At 37.2% G+C, this 15,071-nt stretch overlaps 1 protein-coding gene across 3 annotated transcripts in view; it reads left to right on the top strand.

The window, feature by feature from the left end:
* PEX3 (peroxisomal biogenesis factor 3) overlaps positions 1-15,071 on the top strand; it is a 32,331-nt gene that overhangs the window by 4,896 nt on the left and 12,364 nt on the right. Inside the window, exons 2-9 of one of the 3 annotated variants that reach the window (XM_070506542.1) lie at positions 1,458-1,589; positions 5,830-5,911; positions 10,216-10,329; positions 11,160-11,203; positions 12,465-12,589; positions 13,027-13,093; positions 13,201-13,255; positions 13,796-13,964. In XM_070506542.1, coding sequence (XP_070362643.1) covers positions 1,458-1,589; positions 5,830-5,911; positions 10,216-10,329; positions 11,160-11,203; positions 12,465-12,589; positions 13,027-13,093; positions 13,201-13,255; positions 13,796-13,964 — 788 coding nt within the window. The remainder of the gene's footprint in view (positions 1-1,457; positions 1,590-5,829; positions 5,912-10,215; positions 10,330-11,159; positions 11,204-12,464; positions 12,590-13,026; positions 13,094-13,200; positions 13,256-13,795; positions 13,965-15,071) is intronic. The other 2 variants (XM_070506540.1, XM_070506535.1) reach the window with 2 other exon arrangements.

Genomic DNA, 15,071 nt, shown 5'->3' on the forward strand with positions numbered 1-15,071 from the left:
GGACACAGACAGTTGGAGGTAGGTGAGGCTTAGTTACTCCCCTACAACCTTGTTGCCAGGTTATAATGAAACAAATTCTGGCACCCATGAGAACATTTGTTAGCAAGCCTAGAGGAACAGTATCATAACTGGTTCAGTAAACCAGTTGACCCACATAACTGGTTCAGTAAACCCGTTGAACCACATAACTGGTTCAGTAAACCGGTTGAAGTGCCAGTGTCCTTTTTTGGTGCTACAACAGAACCGTGCTTGAAAGATTTACCTGAAGCAAATGCAACAGTGTTCTACCTGTAGGATTCTGCTGGCCTTTTGGTTAACTCCTTTGACTTAAGAATCCTCCGAACTAGCAGCTGAGGGAAGATTCAGAGCTAAGCTGTTCCTAAGAGTGAAGGACTTGCTAACATATATTCTTATTCAAATGAATAGTACTAAAATGTTTTAGCTAATCCAGTATCTTAAACACTGCTAATGAAAATCCATTTCTCATATTCATTATGCTAGATAAAAGTTAGCTGAAGTGCTTAAACCTTGGAGTATGGCTTTTGATCAAATGCTAACTGACTTTTAACTCGGAAGTGTTCACATTCCCAGATGGACAACTGACTACCCCTAGGGTATAGACCAAAACGTGCACAGGTATATCATAGTATCTATGCTGAAATGTGTCAAAGTGAATCACGGGCCATCTGATCCCACCTATATTTTTATACTGCAGTGTTAGAATTTACAAATTTTTGTAGCCTCTTCTCCCTTCCTTTTTCACTGAAGTTACTGGTTTCGGATGTCTACCTGACTACCTATCTTTCTTTTATTCTTCCTATTCAAATTTTTATCTTGTATTTTTAAGAAGTATTATATGTTGTTTGAAGAATATATGGAAAATATAGAGAAGCAAACAGAAGAAAAAAATCACCTGCTATCCCACTATTCAATAATAATCATTGTTTATTATATGTTAGAAGTTAAAACCCTTCTGTTTTTCTGTGTATCTACTTACATTAAAAAGCAAAACTTCCAGGATCTTATTTTATCATCTAACAATCTAACATGGATATTTCCTTGACTCATTAACTATTTAGCGGTGTAGTTTTTAATAGCTACATAAAATTCCATTGTCTGGATAAAACGTAATTTGTTTAAACGTTCCGCGATGCTGCACATTGAGAGCCTCTCCAGTTCGCTGGGAGGGGCACGGGCAGGCTCTGTAGACTCAGTCCCTTTCTGTCCCCTCAGATCTGGTCCTTGTGTGCCCATCTGTCCTTGGCTGTTAAAATGCCCATCTCTTTTTCTGTCTCTTTAGGTCACAGTTCTTTAATTTAGGTTTTTAAAAGTTGTAATTTTTAGCTTGTCACTAATATAAACCTTCTATTTGGATAAAGTAGGTTAAAAATAACGTTTAGAATTTTTAATACTCTAACTGGATTAATACAATAGCTTGTTTTAAAAATTAATTTTAGGAGTATATATCCTGGGGAAATATGGGCAGAAGAAAATCAGAGAAATGCAAGAAAGGGAGGCTGCAGAATACATTGCCCAAGCACGACGACAATATCATTTTGAAAGTAACCAGAGGACTTGCAATATGACAGGTAAGGCAAAGAGAAATATTTATACCTGTATAAAGTTACTTGATGATTTGCATTAATTTACACACCTCAGGGCCAAAGTTAGAGGAAAAGACAAAGGAAGAATGATAAATCCATTAAGTATTTACATGATTTAACTGAAATACATCATTTAGTGTGGATTTTAAAAATCACTATAAAGCAATATACAATATAAATGCCTGTTCATTCATTTTATTTATTCATTAGGTAAATGCTGGGGTACCCAGCACTGGGGAAGCAGAGAGTAAACAATAAAAAGAAAAATCTCTGACATTCAGAGTTTATATGTTAATGAGAGAAAAAGATGATAAACAACAAATAAATAACTACAGACAGTGATGGTTCCTATAAATTATGAGAATAAAGCTGTGTGAGAGTGGGGCTAAGACAGGGCAGTCTGAGAGTCAGGCCTCTTTGAGGAGGGAGCACTGGAGGAGAAACCCAACGACACCATGGAGGGATCCAAGCACGATGCCCGTGCTGAGAACAAGCCTGGCACGTTCGAGAAACAGCAGCAAGGCCGTGTAACTGGGGCAGAATGAGCAGTGGGAGAGTGCTTGGAAGTACGGCTGTGGGGGTAGGCTAATCCCATGCGGCCTCATGTGTCATGGTGCAGAGTCATGAGTTGGTTTAAGTTACAATCGACTGCTAGAGGCCCCTAAGTCCAGCACCAGAGTACGCTCAGTCAACGTTAATTAATGGTAAACCTACTGGGAGGCTGCCAGAGCAGAATCAACTGCCCATATTTGAAGAGGACAAGGTGTTATAATATAATTGACATAACTCCTTGAGAATTAGTTCTCAAATCCATGTCAAACCTGTTTTTCTTTTTTGTTGTTTAAAAAAGCTTAATCCTTTCTCTAACATTTCTTTCAAGAACAATTAATTTATACAGGTAGGTTCTCTTCAATTTTGAAAGTAAAATTTTTTTCAGAGTTGAAATGACTATTTTTAGTTCATTCTCATTTGACAGATAAAAAGGCTGAGATTAAGGTTAAGAGACACATCCAAAGTTACAGCTGGAGTATGATTTTTAATGCTTGAAATAATAACACTTCATTCTGTAAAGCAAATAGTGATCGTAAGTACTGTATGTAGCGACAGCTCGGATCAGGCCCCGTGAGTAACAGCCCAGGCTTGAGGGCGAGGCAGATCTGGGTCAGGTCCGGGTGTTGCCGGGGACATCTGTGTGTCTGGGCAAACCTGAACCTCATTCTCTCTTCTGTAAAATGGTCGTCATCACCCCACTTCATAAATGTTTTGTGACAATGTGATGAGGTAATGCATATAAAATGCTTGGTACTTAGTCCTCAGTAAATGGTAACTTTGTAAAAATTACATAATTCTTTAAATTGATATTTAGCATTTAATGTGATGCTGCCAAAGATGTTTCAGTGAATTTTTAGAGACTAAGAACCGTCCATTTCTGGTTATTACTCACATTTTCAGAAAATAGAAAAAGGTGTCTGCTGGGGTCTCAAAATACGTCTCAGATTGACATGGACCTGTATGTCAGTTTGGGTGCTCTGGGAAGCAGATGCTAAGATGGGATTCACTGTGCAAGAGACTTACTGGTGGAAACATCTGTGAAGGCTCAAGGGGAAGGAGCAGCAGTAGGCAAGGAGAGTGCAGGTCTGGCCCTTGAATGGAAAAGGATAAGAAGGAAGCTTAGGTGAGAAGAGTCTCCAGCCACAGCACAGTTCCAAGGAAGTTTTGGCAGGCCAATGGGGAGTCCTCAAGCCAGAGTTCCCTGGTAGGGGAGTCCCACAGGCGTAGGCCTGTTTCGGTATCCACACTAAGCACTGTCATTGGCTGGGAGCAGTGCAGACACCGTAATGGATCCAGAGGGCTGGCAGCTAAGACTGCCAGTTAACTATGCGCCTCCCTGCAGAAGGTGTGGGTGGCACATTTCCATGACCATCACAACCCTCAGATGAATAAACAGCTGACTATAGGCAATTAAAAATAAAATATGGTCATCACTAGGAGCCGAAATACAGCTTCACTGAAAAACTTTCCAAACTAGCTTTCATGCATTGGTAATGGAGTTACAAATCATATGATTAAATTTCTATCCTTTTGAATAAGGTGTAACAGATGTACTAAAAAAATTTAGTACTTTTGGGTAAGTATAACGAGTTGTTTTTACCCAAGAAGTTGGTTCCAACTTGAAAGCATCTAATGGAATGCTTTTGTGTCCTGCCCATTGGCTTTATCTTCCTCGTGATTTTACTAAAGATTTGGGAGGAATGCTTATTAAATTTACACACGACACAATGCTTGGTCACATAGCTAACACCACAAATGAAGTTTCAGGATGCAAAATAGGCTTGTCCCATTTAAGTGCTAGACTGAGGTGAATGAATTGTCCTGCTTTAAAAGTCAGTTGTACAGACATAGAGTTATGCAGACTTGCTTGGATTTATGAGTAAGGATTGGGAATTCCAGCTAAGCATAAGCTTGTTTTGAACAAACAGTATGATGTGACTTACAGAAATACTAATTTAGACTACAGTAATAAAAGGTCTGTGGTTCTGATCAAAGGTGGTTGCGGCATGCTTTGTAGTAGTCGAAGTGTAGGTGCATGTCTGCCTCTCACATGTTAAGAAGATACAAACTAGAATGTGTCCGAAGAAGCCAAATAAGGGTAAGAAGAAGAAGAGCTAACACTTACTGAGCGTTTCCATGTGTGAAGCACTGTTCTAAATGCTTTAGGTCTCAGTTAATCCTTACAACAATCCTAGAAGGTCGATCCAATGTTATCCTCAGTTTACAGATGAGGAAACTGAGGCACGGAGGAGGCACAGAGAACTTCAATAATTTGCTCAGGGTTACACAGATTCATAGCTGGTGAAGGGTCATCTTGTGATTTGTGGTTGGACTGGGGATGTTTGTCAGGCAGACCAGGTGGCTAAAGAAAGACATGAATGCTGTATTCAAGTGGATACAGAAACATATTTGTTCAGTGTTAATACAGATGGTTAGAAGAGAACAGACTTGTCTTTGGTTGAGTAGGCTAAAGTGGGAAGTAAAAAGCTCTTCTCTCTCAGGAGAATAATTGAAGAGACTCCTCTCAGACCTTGTTGTTATATACACATCATCTTTAATTCCCTGCTTACTCTGTTTCTGAACGTGGGCCTCTAGCCTTGCTTTTTCTTGGTAAGGTACCGGACCGTGTTTGGGCTCGGTACACATGCCAAGTACACCAAGACATAAGCCACCTTTTCCGTTGGCTCTGAGCTGCTACTTTAGTTAATGGTCTAAATGACTGGTGATTTAATTGTACAGCTTGAGGAATATGCTGAAGCTGCATAATGCAGCGCTGAAGTAAATGTCTAGAGTAGGTTAAAAGTTGAATTTTCTGTGGAAAAAATAATATGGATTTTCTAATTAGTATGTCTCGCCTAGTCAAGAAGTAAAAATCATACATTAAAGTTTTCCCTTTTAGAGTGTGGCATTTATGATCTCTTGGTATTTTTTTCATTTTGTTTTCATTACTTATTTCGTGTTAGAAACTCATTTTAAGTTTATTCATGTGGATTTCTCCATTTCTTATACCATGCGTAGAGCCATAAATAAAGTAACTCCTATAATTACATGCAGTCTTTTTCCCCATAGGGTATTATCTCGTCTTTTAAGTTTCTCTTATTCTTGGCAGTTGCAGGCAGTAGCCACTGGCAAAACCAAAACTGCGGCTCAGCAGCTCTTAATTCCTAGCCTGATGCGCTTTCGTCTAGATTATAAAAAATGCTTCTCGCTTTGTAGTATTTAATAAACGTTTTTCTAAAATTAGCAATAAAATAGGAAGCAAAAAGTATGGCTAAAGATAAAAATGTTGTTTTTAATCATTTTATTATATCAGAAATAAACATTTATTGTAAAAAGAAATTGAGGAGTACAGAAGAGGAAAAAGAAGAATTGCCCATAATCCATACCCCAAAGACCACTGTTAACATCTGGGAATAATTCCTCCCATTCTTTCTTCTGTGTGTACTTGTCTACATTGTTGTGATCATCGTATATGTATAATTTTGTTCACTTAACATAAGCAGATAAATGGTTTATTAGTATGTAATGTTTTTATTCTTAATAATCATAAGAATTTGAAAACTCTAGCCCTCACCTTCCCTCCCAACCTTTGCTAGCTCCTAAAACAGTGTGCGTGTCTCACTGAGGGCAGTCACGTCACTTGTGACCTTTTTGTTTTCTGTTGGTGTTACAGTGCTGTCCATGCTGCCGACACTGAGAGAGGCCTTAATGCAGCAACTCAATTCTGAGAGTCTCACAGCTCTGCTGAAGAACAGGTAAGTGCGAGCGACGTGTTTTCATTTATACGCCATGCTGAAGGTCCATGGAATGAGCTGAAAGACTTCAGACCTCCTCGCTTCCTTATTTTTCTTTGTAGTTAAAGCTTATAATATATAGGCTGATTTAGAAAAAATATTTACCAACTATTTCACTAAATTCATATTTTTTTATTTTATCCTTTTATTTATGCTACACCTTGAGCCACGAAGTATTTAGGTCAACAATACTTATATGTATTCTGCTTTTCATATAAACAGATCTTGTAGCAGGAATTGAATTGTTGAACGCTTATCGAAAGTGTTGCTGAACCACGTGATGTGAAGCTGACTACGTTAGACACTGTGCTTCTTAAAGGGCCTGCAATGACAGGGAAAGCCTGTGAGCATCTGTCTTAGATAACGAGGCATATGAACTCACATCTTAGGTTGTTAACGCAGTGAAGTACAGATAGAGCAGGAGCAAACAGCAATGGTGATTTGCCTGCAGTGACAGCTCACCGTGGACACAGCGCTCTGACATGGACGCCATGTCTGTCGGGTGCAGTGGGTGTTGAGGTATTGTAGTTTAGTATGATACTGTGTTCATTTGAAAAGACTTCCAGAAGGAAATGGCTTCTTAGCTGAATGAACAAGAAGGGGGGAAATGGTTTCACAAAATAAATTTTCATTACCGTGACCTTACCGAAATAGTCACTTTCCTTGTAATCACCCTCCAGTAGCCAGACGGAGGGAAGTGCTATTTCCGGGAGTCTCTCTCTGCCCATGCCAGTGGTAGATACCTAACATACATGAGCCCATTGAATTTTCACAGTCTCATTGTGAAGCAGATATTATCATCTCTGTTGCAGATAGGAATTTACCGCTAGGACAGGTTAAATAACAAGCTGGAAAATTTCTTTGACAGCATTTTCTACATTCAGAAAATGCCTCCCAAAATAGCAATGGATTTGTATACTTGGAATTCTTTAAAATCTGATTAAACTATAGTGCTAGTGATAAGGGTTTTCCCCCCAAATTTCTTCACTCTTAAAAATTGACAGACTTTCGTCACTACTTACAGATGTAAGGTTTAATTTATAAATTAGTTCATATAATTATATGAAAAGAAACATAGAAGTGGATTACTGTCAGTCAAGTAAATGCTTAGTTACCACCTGTATGTATATAAGTAGGGTATAAAGAAATATGTACATAAGTAGGAGATAAATAAAAGAAATAGATTTTAATTGCCTTCAGTTTTAGTCTTATTGGGGAGGCAGGACAGATGAAATAAGTGAATAGCACTTTGATAAAAGCAGTGTAATAACAGACCAGTAAACGTAGTGGCATTCTTTCTTGGTCACTCCGTTTCCTGCTAAGCCCTGTGTTCCCTCTCCTTTGGGGGATTCAAGATCATTAAGATAAAATCTCTTTCCTTTAAAGGCAAAGACTTTGTCATCCAAAGGAAAAAGTAGACGAAATAAATTATCATAATTCAAGACATATTACGTTTAGTCACTGGTGAAAAGTAATAGGAAAATGTGGGGGGGAAATGTGAGAGACTGAGAAGAAAGAGATTGATTTTGATGCATAATGCTGGACAGCTTTGAAGAACAGCTGTCATTCCTCTTTTCTGACTCAGTACACGGGAGAATTTCTTGAATTTCTCAGAGTTCACGTGGAGCAACAGTTCTCCTCATTCACTGTTTCCTCTTTAAATATCTCAATGTTAGTTTTTCTTGCCTTTCTTTTGATTTGAAATTACTATTTGCAATTTTGGGGGAAAAATGTCCATCTGAAAAGTATTTGCATAGAGAGAGGCTTGAGCCTCTTTACTGTGTGATTAAATAAGGCCTCCGATCTTATGACTGCTTTTGTGTTAGTTTTCAGCCAGCTTTGGTCTCAGATAACCCTGTCAAGCAAGTTAATTTTCTCTTTAAACTAATTATGATAACTAATCAGAAATAAATAAAACTTGATAGTTTTATTTTGTCAGTTTCGTAATAGCAAATAAACATCGATCACTGTTTTCAGTGCTTGGTATTCTTACTGAAGAGTACTGGCAATGAAGTTTCAATGGTAAAGAATCTTAAACATCCTCCATCACAAGAGAGGCAGAACACTTTGAAAGGATGAATTTAATTCTTAAACAGATGTTTTAGTGACATTGAGTCCCATATTTAACTCGAGTTGATTTCCATCAGACAAATCATTTGAAAGGAATCTTTGCATAGAAAGTACTTTTCTCTGTTCTTCTACATAGATTTAGAATTGGTGTCTTTAAAAAAATAATGTGAATTTTTTTCACTTTTTTGAAATTGTATACATTATGAATGATTACCGCAATCAAGCTAATTAACATATCCATCACCTCATGTAGTTACCATTTTTGTGTGTGTGGTGAGAACACTTAATACTTACTCTCTGAGCAAATTTCAAGTATACAATGCAGCGTTATTAACAGTACTGCTATGCTGTGCGTTAGTCTCCAGAACTTCTTCATCTTATAACTTTAAATTTACATTTGCTTTCAAGGTCTAAATATGGAAATGTCAACATGAAGAAATGTCTTGCGTGGCTATAACTCTGTCCTTTCCCGCTAAAGTCACCCCAAATAAATATGTATCAAGACAATACTCTAATTTCCATTCTGGACTACTGCTACTAAGTACTTCCTATATTGAAAAAAAAATTTTTTTTGCAAAGAAGATTGGCCCTTGGCTAACACCTGTCACTAATCTTCCTCTTTTTGCTTGAGGACAAGTGGCCCTGAGCTAACATCTGTGCCCATCTTTCTTTATTTTTTGTGTGTGGGTTGCCGCCACAGCATGGCTTGATGAGTGGTGTAGTCCACACCTGGGATCCGAACCCGTGAACTAGGTTTGCTAAAGTGGAGTACACTGCCGGACCAGGGCAGCCCCCCGTATTGAAGTTTTTAGAAACAACATTTTCCTATCTTTTTTCATTTAGATTTCTATAAAAAGCACTTCGAAATTGTTCTGGGGAAACATTCACAAGAAAATGTGATTTACTTGCCATAAAATACCTAAGCCTTGAATTTTGGTTGATTCCCAGTTTAATCGGAGTAAATATGACATTCCACAACAAGGCTTGAACAGTGGTTTATGATTGAGGGGCACCTTGTGGGCTTTACTCCATATGTCTTCTGAACCTGTGCCGTCTAGGAAACCTGAAGTTCGAGAATCTGTTCAGTGGCAAAGAAAGATAAGAAGTGAGTAATATACCACAATTGTAATGGTAACTCAACTTCTTGAAGTTAAATTTGCGTCTGAATATAATAATATGGAATATGAGCTTGTATTTTAAATGTCTGTGTTTTTTAAATTTCTTTTTTCTAATAATTTATTTCATTGTATTTTACAAAAATATTGGTCCATGACAGATTGGAAATAGGAAAGAAAAAAAAACTTTTCCCTCCACATAGGTGGTTTGAAAAGCACTGAAATCCATCAACAGAGTACATCCACGCAATGGAGTACGTGCCATAGTTAGGGAAAAAGATAGCTATCATCTGTGTACTTCTATGGAATAATCTCCAGGATATATTGTTATATTTTTTTAAAAGGTGAAGAAAAGTGTGTATAGTTTGCTACCATTTATCTAAGGAGGCAGATATGAATATATATACATATCTGTTTATATAAAGCAAAACAGTGACAAGCTAAAGTATGTTTTTTTAATAGTCACCTATGAAAAAGGAAGAGAATAAGGGATGATAGGAACAGACTTCTTTGAATATTTGACTTTGGAATTTTACATATTTATAAAGCTATATTTAATGTTTAAAAACCAATGTCTAAAAATTGACGGTAAAATAAATCAAATTAACCTAAATGTGTATGTAGTTGGTGGTATAATCACAAAGACAGAAACTCTGCCAGACTCAGAAACTCAGGCCTTTAAAACAGAAATTTGATTGTATATTCTTAGTGGGATATATACTCTTAGAGTACACAGAATTGAAAAAACAAAACTTTAAACTCTTTCAGTGTTGCTAATGCTATTCTGAGACTGTTGTGCATAGAGTTAGGGATGAAGCACGTTAGTAATTAGGTTGGTTTCGCTGATTTCTAGTGTAGACAAACAGAAATACAGATGTAAGATCAGTGAGATAAAATTAAAAACCCTGTGGTCCTAATTTTGAATTAGAAGTATCAATATGAATTCATGATGTATTTTATCTCTTTGAATACATGTCCATATAAATAAATAAATACATGCATACATATTTACTAGCTTAGTCTACTGAAAAGGCTTAGAAATAATGACCTACCTAGTAGCAATGAGTATCCTAATTAAAGGTTTCAGCCCCAGAATACCATGTCCCGCTACACGGAGCCAGGACTCTTGGAGAAATGGATGATTTCATGTCTGCAGCAAGAATTGAAGAAGATGAACCCAGAACAGCTTTTCATGTCAGTAAGCAAGGAAGCTGTCAAAGGCTAATGGGGTCGTGTCAAAAGGACTCAGAAAGCAACCTGAATAGTCCCTTCAGTAGTCAAAGATGGGTAATGGATCATCAGTAAGAATAATATCAATAAGATACTGAACATCAATAAGAATAATAACTACACTGGGTCGAAACACATCGAATATATATTTAAATTCATGTGTTTGTAATGATACTTTAAAACAAAAAGTGCTTAATTATCTACCTTTGAAGGATTACAGGACCTACTTCATTATTTGTAAAATGGTAAATGAGAGAAAGAAATAGACATTTTTCCTGCTTTTCCTAGATGATTTTATAATACGTATATGTGTATGCTCTGAAGGAGGATAAAGACTGGAAGGATCTATACCAATGTACTAATGAAAATGGTTGTTATCATTGGTTACTGAAATTGCAGTTGGTTTTTACTGTATTTTATGGGCTTTGTGTTCTGCAGGTATCCTGTAATAAAAGTTTTTTTTTTTTTTTTTTGAGGGAGATTAGCCCTGAGCTAACTACTGGCAATCCTCCTCTTTTTGCTGAGGAACACTGGCCCTGAGCTAACATCCGTGCCCATCTTCCTCTACTTTATATGTGGGACACCTACCACAACATGGCTTTTGCCAAGTGGTGCCATGTCCACACCCAGGATCCGAACTGGCAAACCCTGGGCCGCCGAAGCAGAACATGCAAACTTAACCACTGCGCCACAGGGCTGGCCCCTAAAATATAATTTTATACAGCTGTACAGTTCAAAGTTTTCTGTTATGTTACCTGATTATTATTTTCATATTTTCTGATTTTTTTCTTTAGGCCTTCAAACAAGCTAGAGATATGGGAGGATCTGAAGATAATAAGTAAGCCTGCATATTCTGTGTGACAACACATCCTTAAAATATTTATAAAGGGAAATTTTTTTACTCTGATATATGGATGACTTTTCTTTACCTCGTAGAATTGTCAGGATTAAATAGTTCTTATAAAGCAAGTAGATCGATACCTGGTCATAGAAAGTACTCAGTGTGTGTTAGTGTTGGTGGTGGTGGTGGTGTTGTTATTGTTATTGTTATGGTAATAGGTAAACCTGTTCTAGAATACACACACCTGTGTTAGGTACTGGTATCTGCAATGTTATCCTTCAAAGGAAGTTTTTACTCCAAGCCAGATAGTAACTTTACTTTGATATTGTATGCAAACTTTCATTAGTGATAAAAATTTGAAACGAAACATACACCCTGGGGTGTATGTATGTGTGTGTGCTTGTGTCTATATATGACACACCCATGTCTCCGAGCTTTGTACCATCAGTTATTCCTACGTTTTCTCATCCCTTCACCTAATCCTTAACTGAATCATGCTTAAGCTTTGCCTATTTGAAAGGAAATTAAACCTTTCTAGTACCATGTCTTTCCTCAGCTATTGTACTTTCTCACACCCCTTACATAATACCAAAGATTTCTACATTCCCTTTTATTCACTCCCACTCACTTTCCGCACACTACAGCCTGGCTGTGTCTCTAGCCAAGCAGATCTCGGAGTATCATTAGTAACTTCTGTGTTGCTAAATACACTGGACTTTTTCCTCCTGCTAGACCTCCCGGCAACAGTCAACACCTTTGCCCTCTCCTCTGTTTTGAACGCTCTGTCCTAGATTGCTCTGAAGCCTAATCTCCAGGTGGGCCCTGTCTTTTTCTGTCTGCCTCCAGCTGTGTAATGCTCATCCTCCTTACCTGCTGTTGAAGGCTCAGGCTCAGCCCTCTTTTGCTCTGAACCAGCTCCCTGGGCAACTCCGAGTTCTCAGGCTGCAACCTCTTGGTGCTTCCCAGTCCTTTCTTGTTTTCCTTTCTAAGCTAGTAATATATAACACTTTACTCAATATATTGGTCATTGTTTTTATCCGTAGTTGTTTCATTTGAGAGATCATACCAAATTTTACATTGAACAAGTTGTAAGGAGATAGACTATGAAATATTTTGACTTGCTATATTTTTGTGCTTGAAACAGTTACAAATGTATTTTTAAAGTCATCTTATGAAAAAATAACCATAGGGATGGTTCATGATTTAACATTTTTGTGTTTTAATAATAGTACCAAATGTTTTTCTTTCCTCCATGAAGGTTTCACGAGAAGTATCGTGGCTGTATACAGTACTTGTATGCTGGTTGTTCTGTTGCGAGTCCAGTTAAACATAATTGGTGGATATATTTACCTGGATAATGCAGCAGTTGGCAAAAATGGCACCGTAAGTTTAATAGGCTTAAATAGATACTGCCCTTTCAAGAGGTTCAGAATTTAACCAAATATTATTTATCCTGATAATTTCTATAAAATAAATATCTTTATGTTTCATGTGACTATAAAATTTTAGCGTTATTATTTTTCATATTTTGAAACTGGGCTTTTTACTATGTTAAAGAGTTATTTTTTTGTATGGTGACAGATGGAAACTAGACTTTTGCTGGTGAGCACAATGCAGTCTGTACAGAAGCCAAAATATAATGATGTACACCTGAAATTTACAGTGTCATAAACTAGTGTGACCTCAATAAAATGATTTTTTTTAAAAAGAATATTATTTTTCCTATCATTCCAGGTCCTGATGTCTCAGTTCAAGTTATATTGAAAACATTACTTTTTTACTAATATTAGGTAATTTAACCTTACTTCTATTTTGTACAGACAGTTCTTGCTCCCCCAGATGTCCAACAGCAATATTTATCAAGTATTCAACACCTCCTTGGAGATGGTAAGATTCTTATTTGTGACCTATTAACTAATTTTAATTCATTCATTTGTATTATTGAGGAATTTAAAAAGTGAACAAGGCTTTTATGTTTGTTTTTCCTTTAATAGGCCTAACAGAATTGATCACTGTCATTAAACAAGCTGTGCAGAAGATTTTAGGAAGGTAAGGCATTTTGCTTTGGCTTTTCTGACTTCCTCATTCTGATGAATAAAAGAAAAATTAGAGTTGTTCTAGTGAAGCTGGTTACTTGACACATGGTGGTTTGTGAAATCCTTTGTAACCTGGGATATTGCACTATGGAATCTGTTTTCTTAGTGTCAACCTTTGGATAGTAAGGGAAAGTTTTGGTGTTTCACTGTCTCTTGAGTAATTTCCAAACAAACCAGAAATATTTGGGTCATGAGATAAAAGACCTGCTTTAAAACCCGTGTCTGAGGCTTTTGTCGCCTGTTTGTGCTAGTAATATCTGTCACTACAGTGGAAATTTTGTTGTGAAATCTACAGCAAGGTTTTTGTTGGCTCTGTAATTATACCCTTAATTGATGGCTGATTTCTTAATCTACTCTAGTGATTTCACAATTAGCAGTTTCAGGTTTGACTGGACGAAATAGAATCTCAGAGAGTAACCTGTTAGGAAAAGAATGTGTATAGGATGTGTTATGTAGTTTCAATTTATCCCAATTCCCTTTTCTCTGTTTCTAGTGTTTCTCTTAAGCATTCTTTGTCCCTTTTGGACTTGGAGCAAAAACTAAAAGAAATCAGAAATCTCGTTGAGCAGCATAAATCTTCTTCTTGGATTAATAAAGATGGATCCAAATCTTTATTATGCCATTATATGATGCCAGATGAAGAAACTCCATTAGCAGTTCAGGTGCTTAATTCATAACCATTTAACCAAACGAATTACTCTCTATTTTTAATTTTTTTTTTTTTTACTATCTCTTGAAATTTAGATTTCTGAGTCTCTTGAAAGGTAAGCGATTTAAGGACATGTATTTGAATAATTTAAATAAAACTTCATTAATTTAGAAAGCAAACTGCAAATACGACTGACTTCTAGTTAGAAACATTTATAATTTTAGATATTTAGTCCATTGTTATTGAGTATTAGTTATATGCAGACACTATCATGTATGATTGGACTATAAAATGAAGAAGATGTGTTCATTCCACTGGGGAACCCAGGAGACCAATTCACTTCCTGTGGCTAGAGCTTGTTTGTATGAGATCAAGGAGCAGAAGATAGAGCTGAGAGTTGAGGCAAGATCATGCAGAGCTTTGTATGCCAAGGTAAAGAGTCTGAACTTCAATTTATAGACAAAGAAAGGTAGTTTTAATCAGCCAGGACCATTATCACATTTGCTTTTTAAACTAAATCAATGATGGCAGGATCAAAATGGACTGAACAAAGTTGCAGTCATCCAGTGGAGAAAGAAAGAAGGCCTAATCTCACAATTATCAGCCGTGGTGTTGCTACACACCTGTCCTGGGCAGTTGTGATCTAAGTTATTCATTGGTTGAGAATAACAAAAATGCCAAAGATTGCAGATTACATATCTCATTTTAAAATAATTTTTGGGTTTTCTCATATGTGAGTGGATTGCACCCATTCTTTGCAGTTGCGAGAAGGATCTCACTCGAAAACGGGAGAAGCCCTAGACCAGAGAGGCCCCATGCCATATCTCAGCATAGGAGCCCCGTTAGAACAAAGATGGCCGTGTTTTTCATCGCCTGCAGGATTCCTCCTCCCCAGAGACCCCCAAAATAGACCTGTTTGAGTGCTGAGAGACCTACATTCATGAGTAGGCCCAAAGAAGTTGCAGCCAGTTCAGGGACCCCTGTGCCCTGCAGGATGGAGGCTAAAGTGAACAGGCAGAGCAGATGAGACAGAATTCGTGAAAAAAGCAGGAGAAAACTTGCAAATTAGAACCTCAAGGAGATGCAGTACCAGTATTAAAAAGCTTTCTGTAATGTTAAA

The sequence above is a fragment of the Equus asinus genome, chromosome 1 (genome assembly GCF_041296235.1).
Source record: "Equus asinus isolate D_3611 breed Donkey chromosome 1, EquAss-T2T_v2, whole genome shotgun sequence".
Lineage (NCBI taxonomy): Eukaryota > Metazoa > Chordata > Mammalia > Perissodactyla > Equidae > Equus > Equus asinus.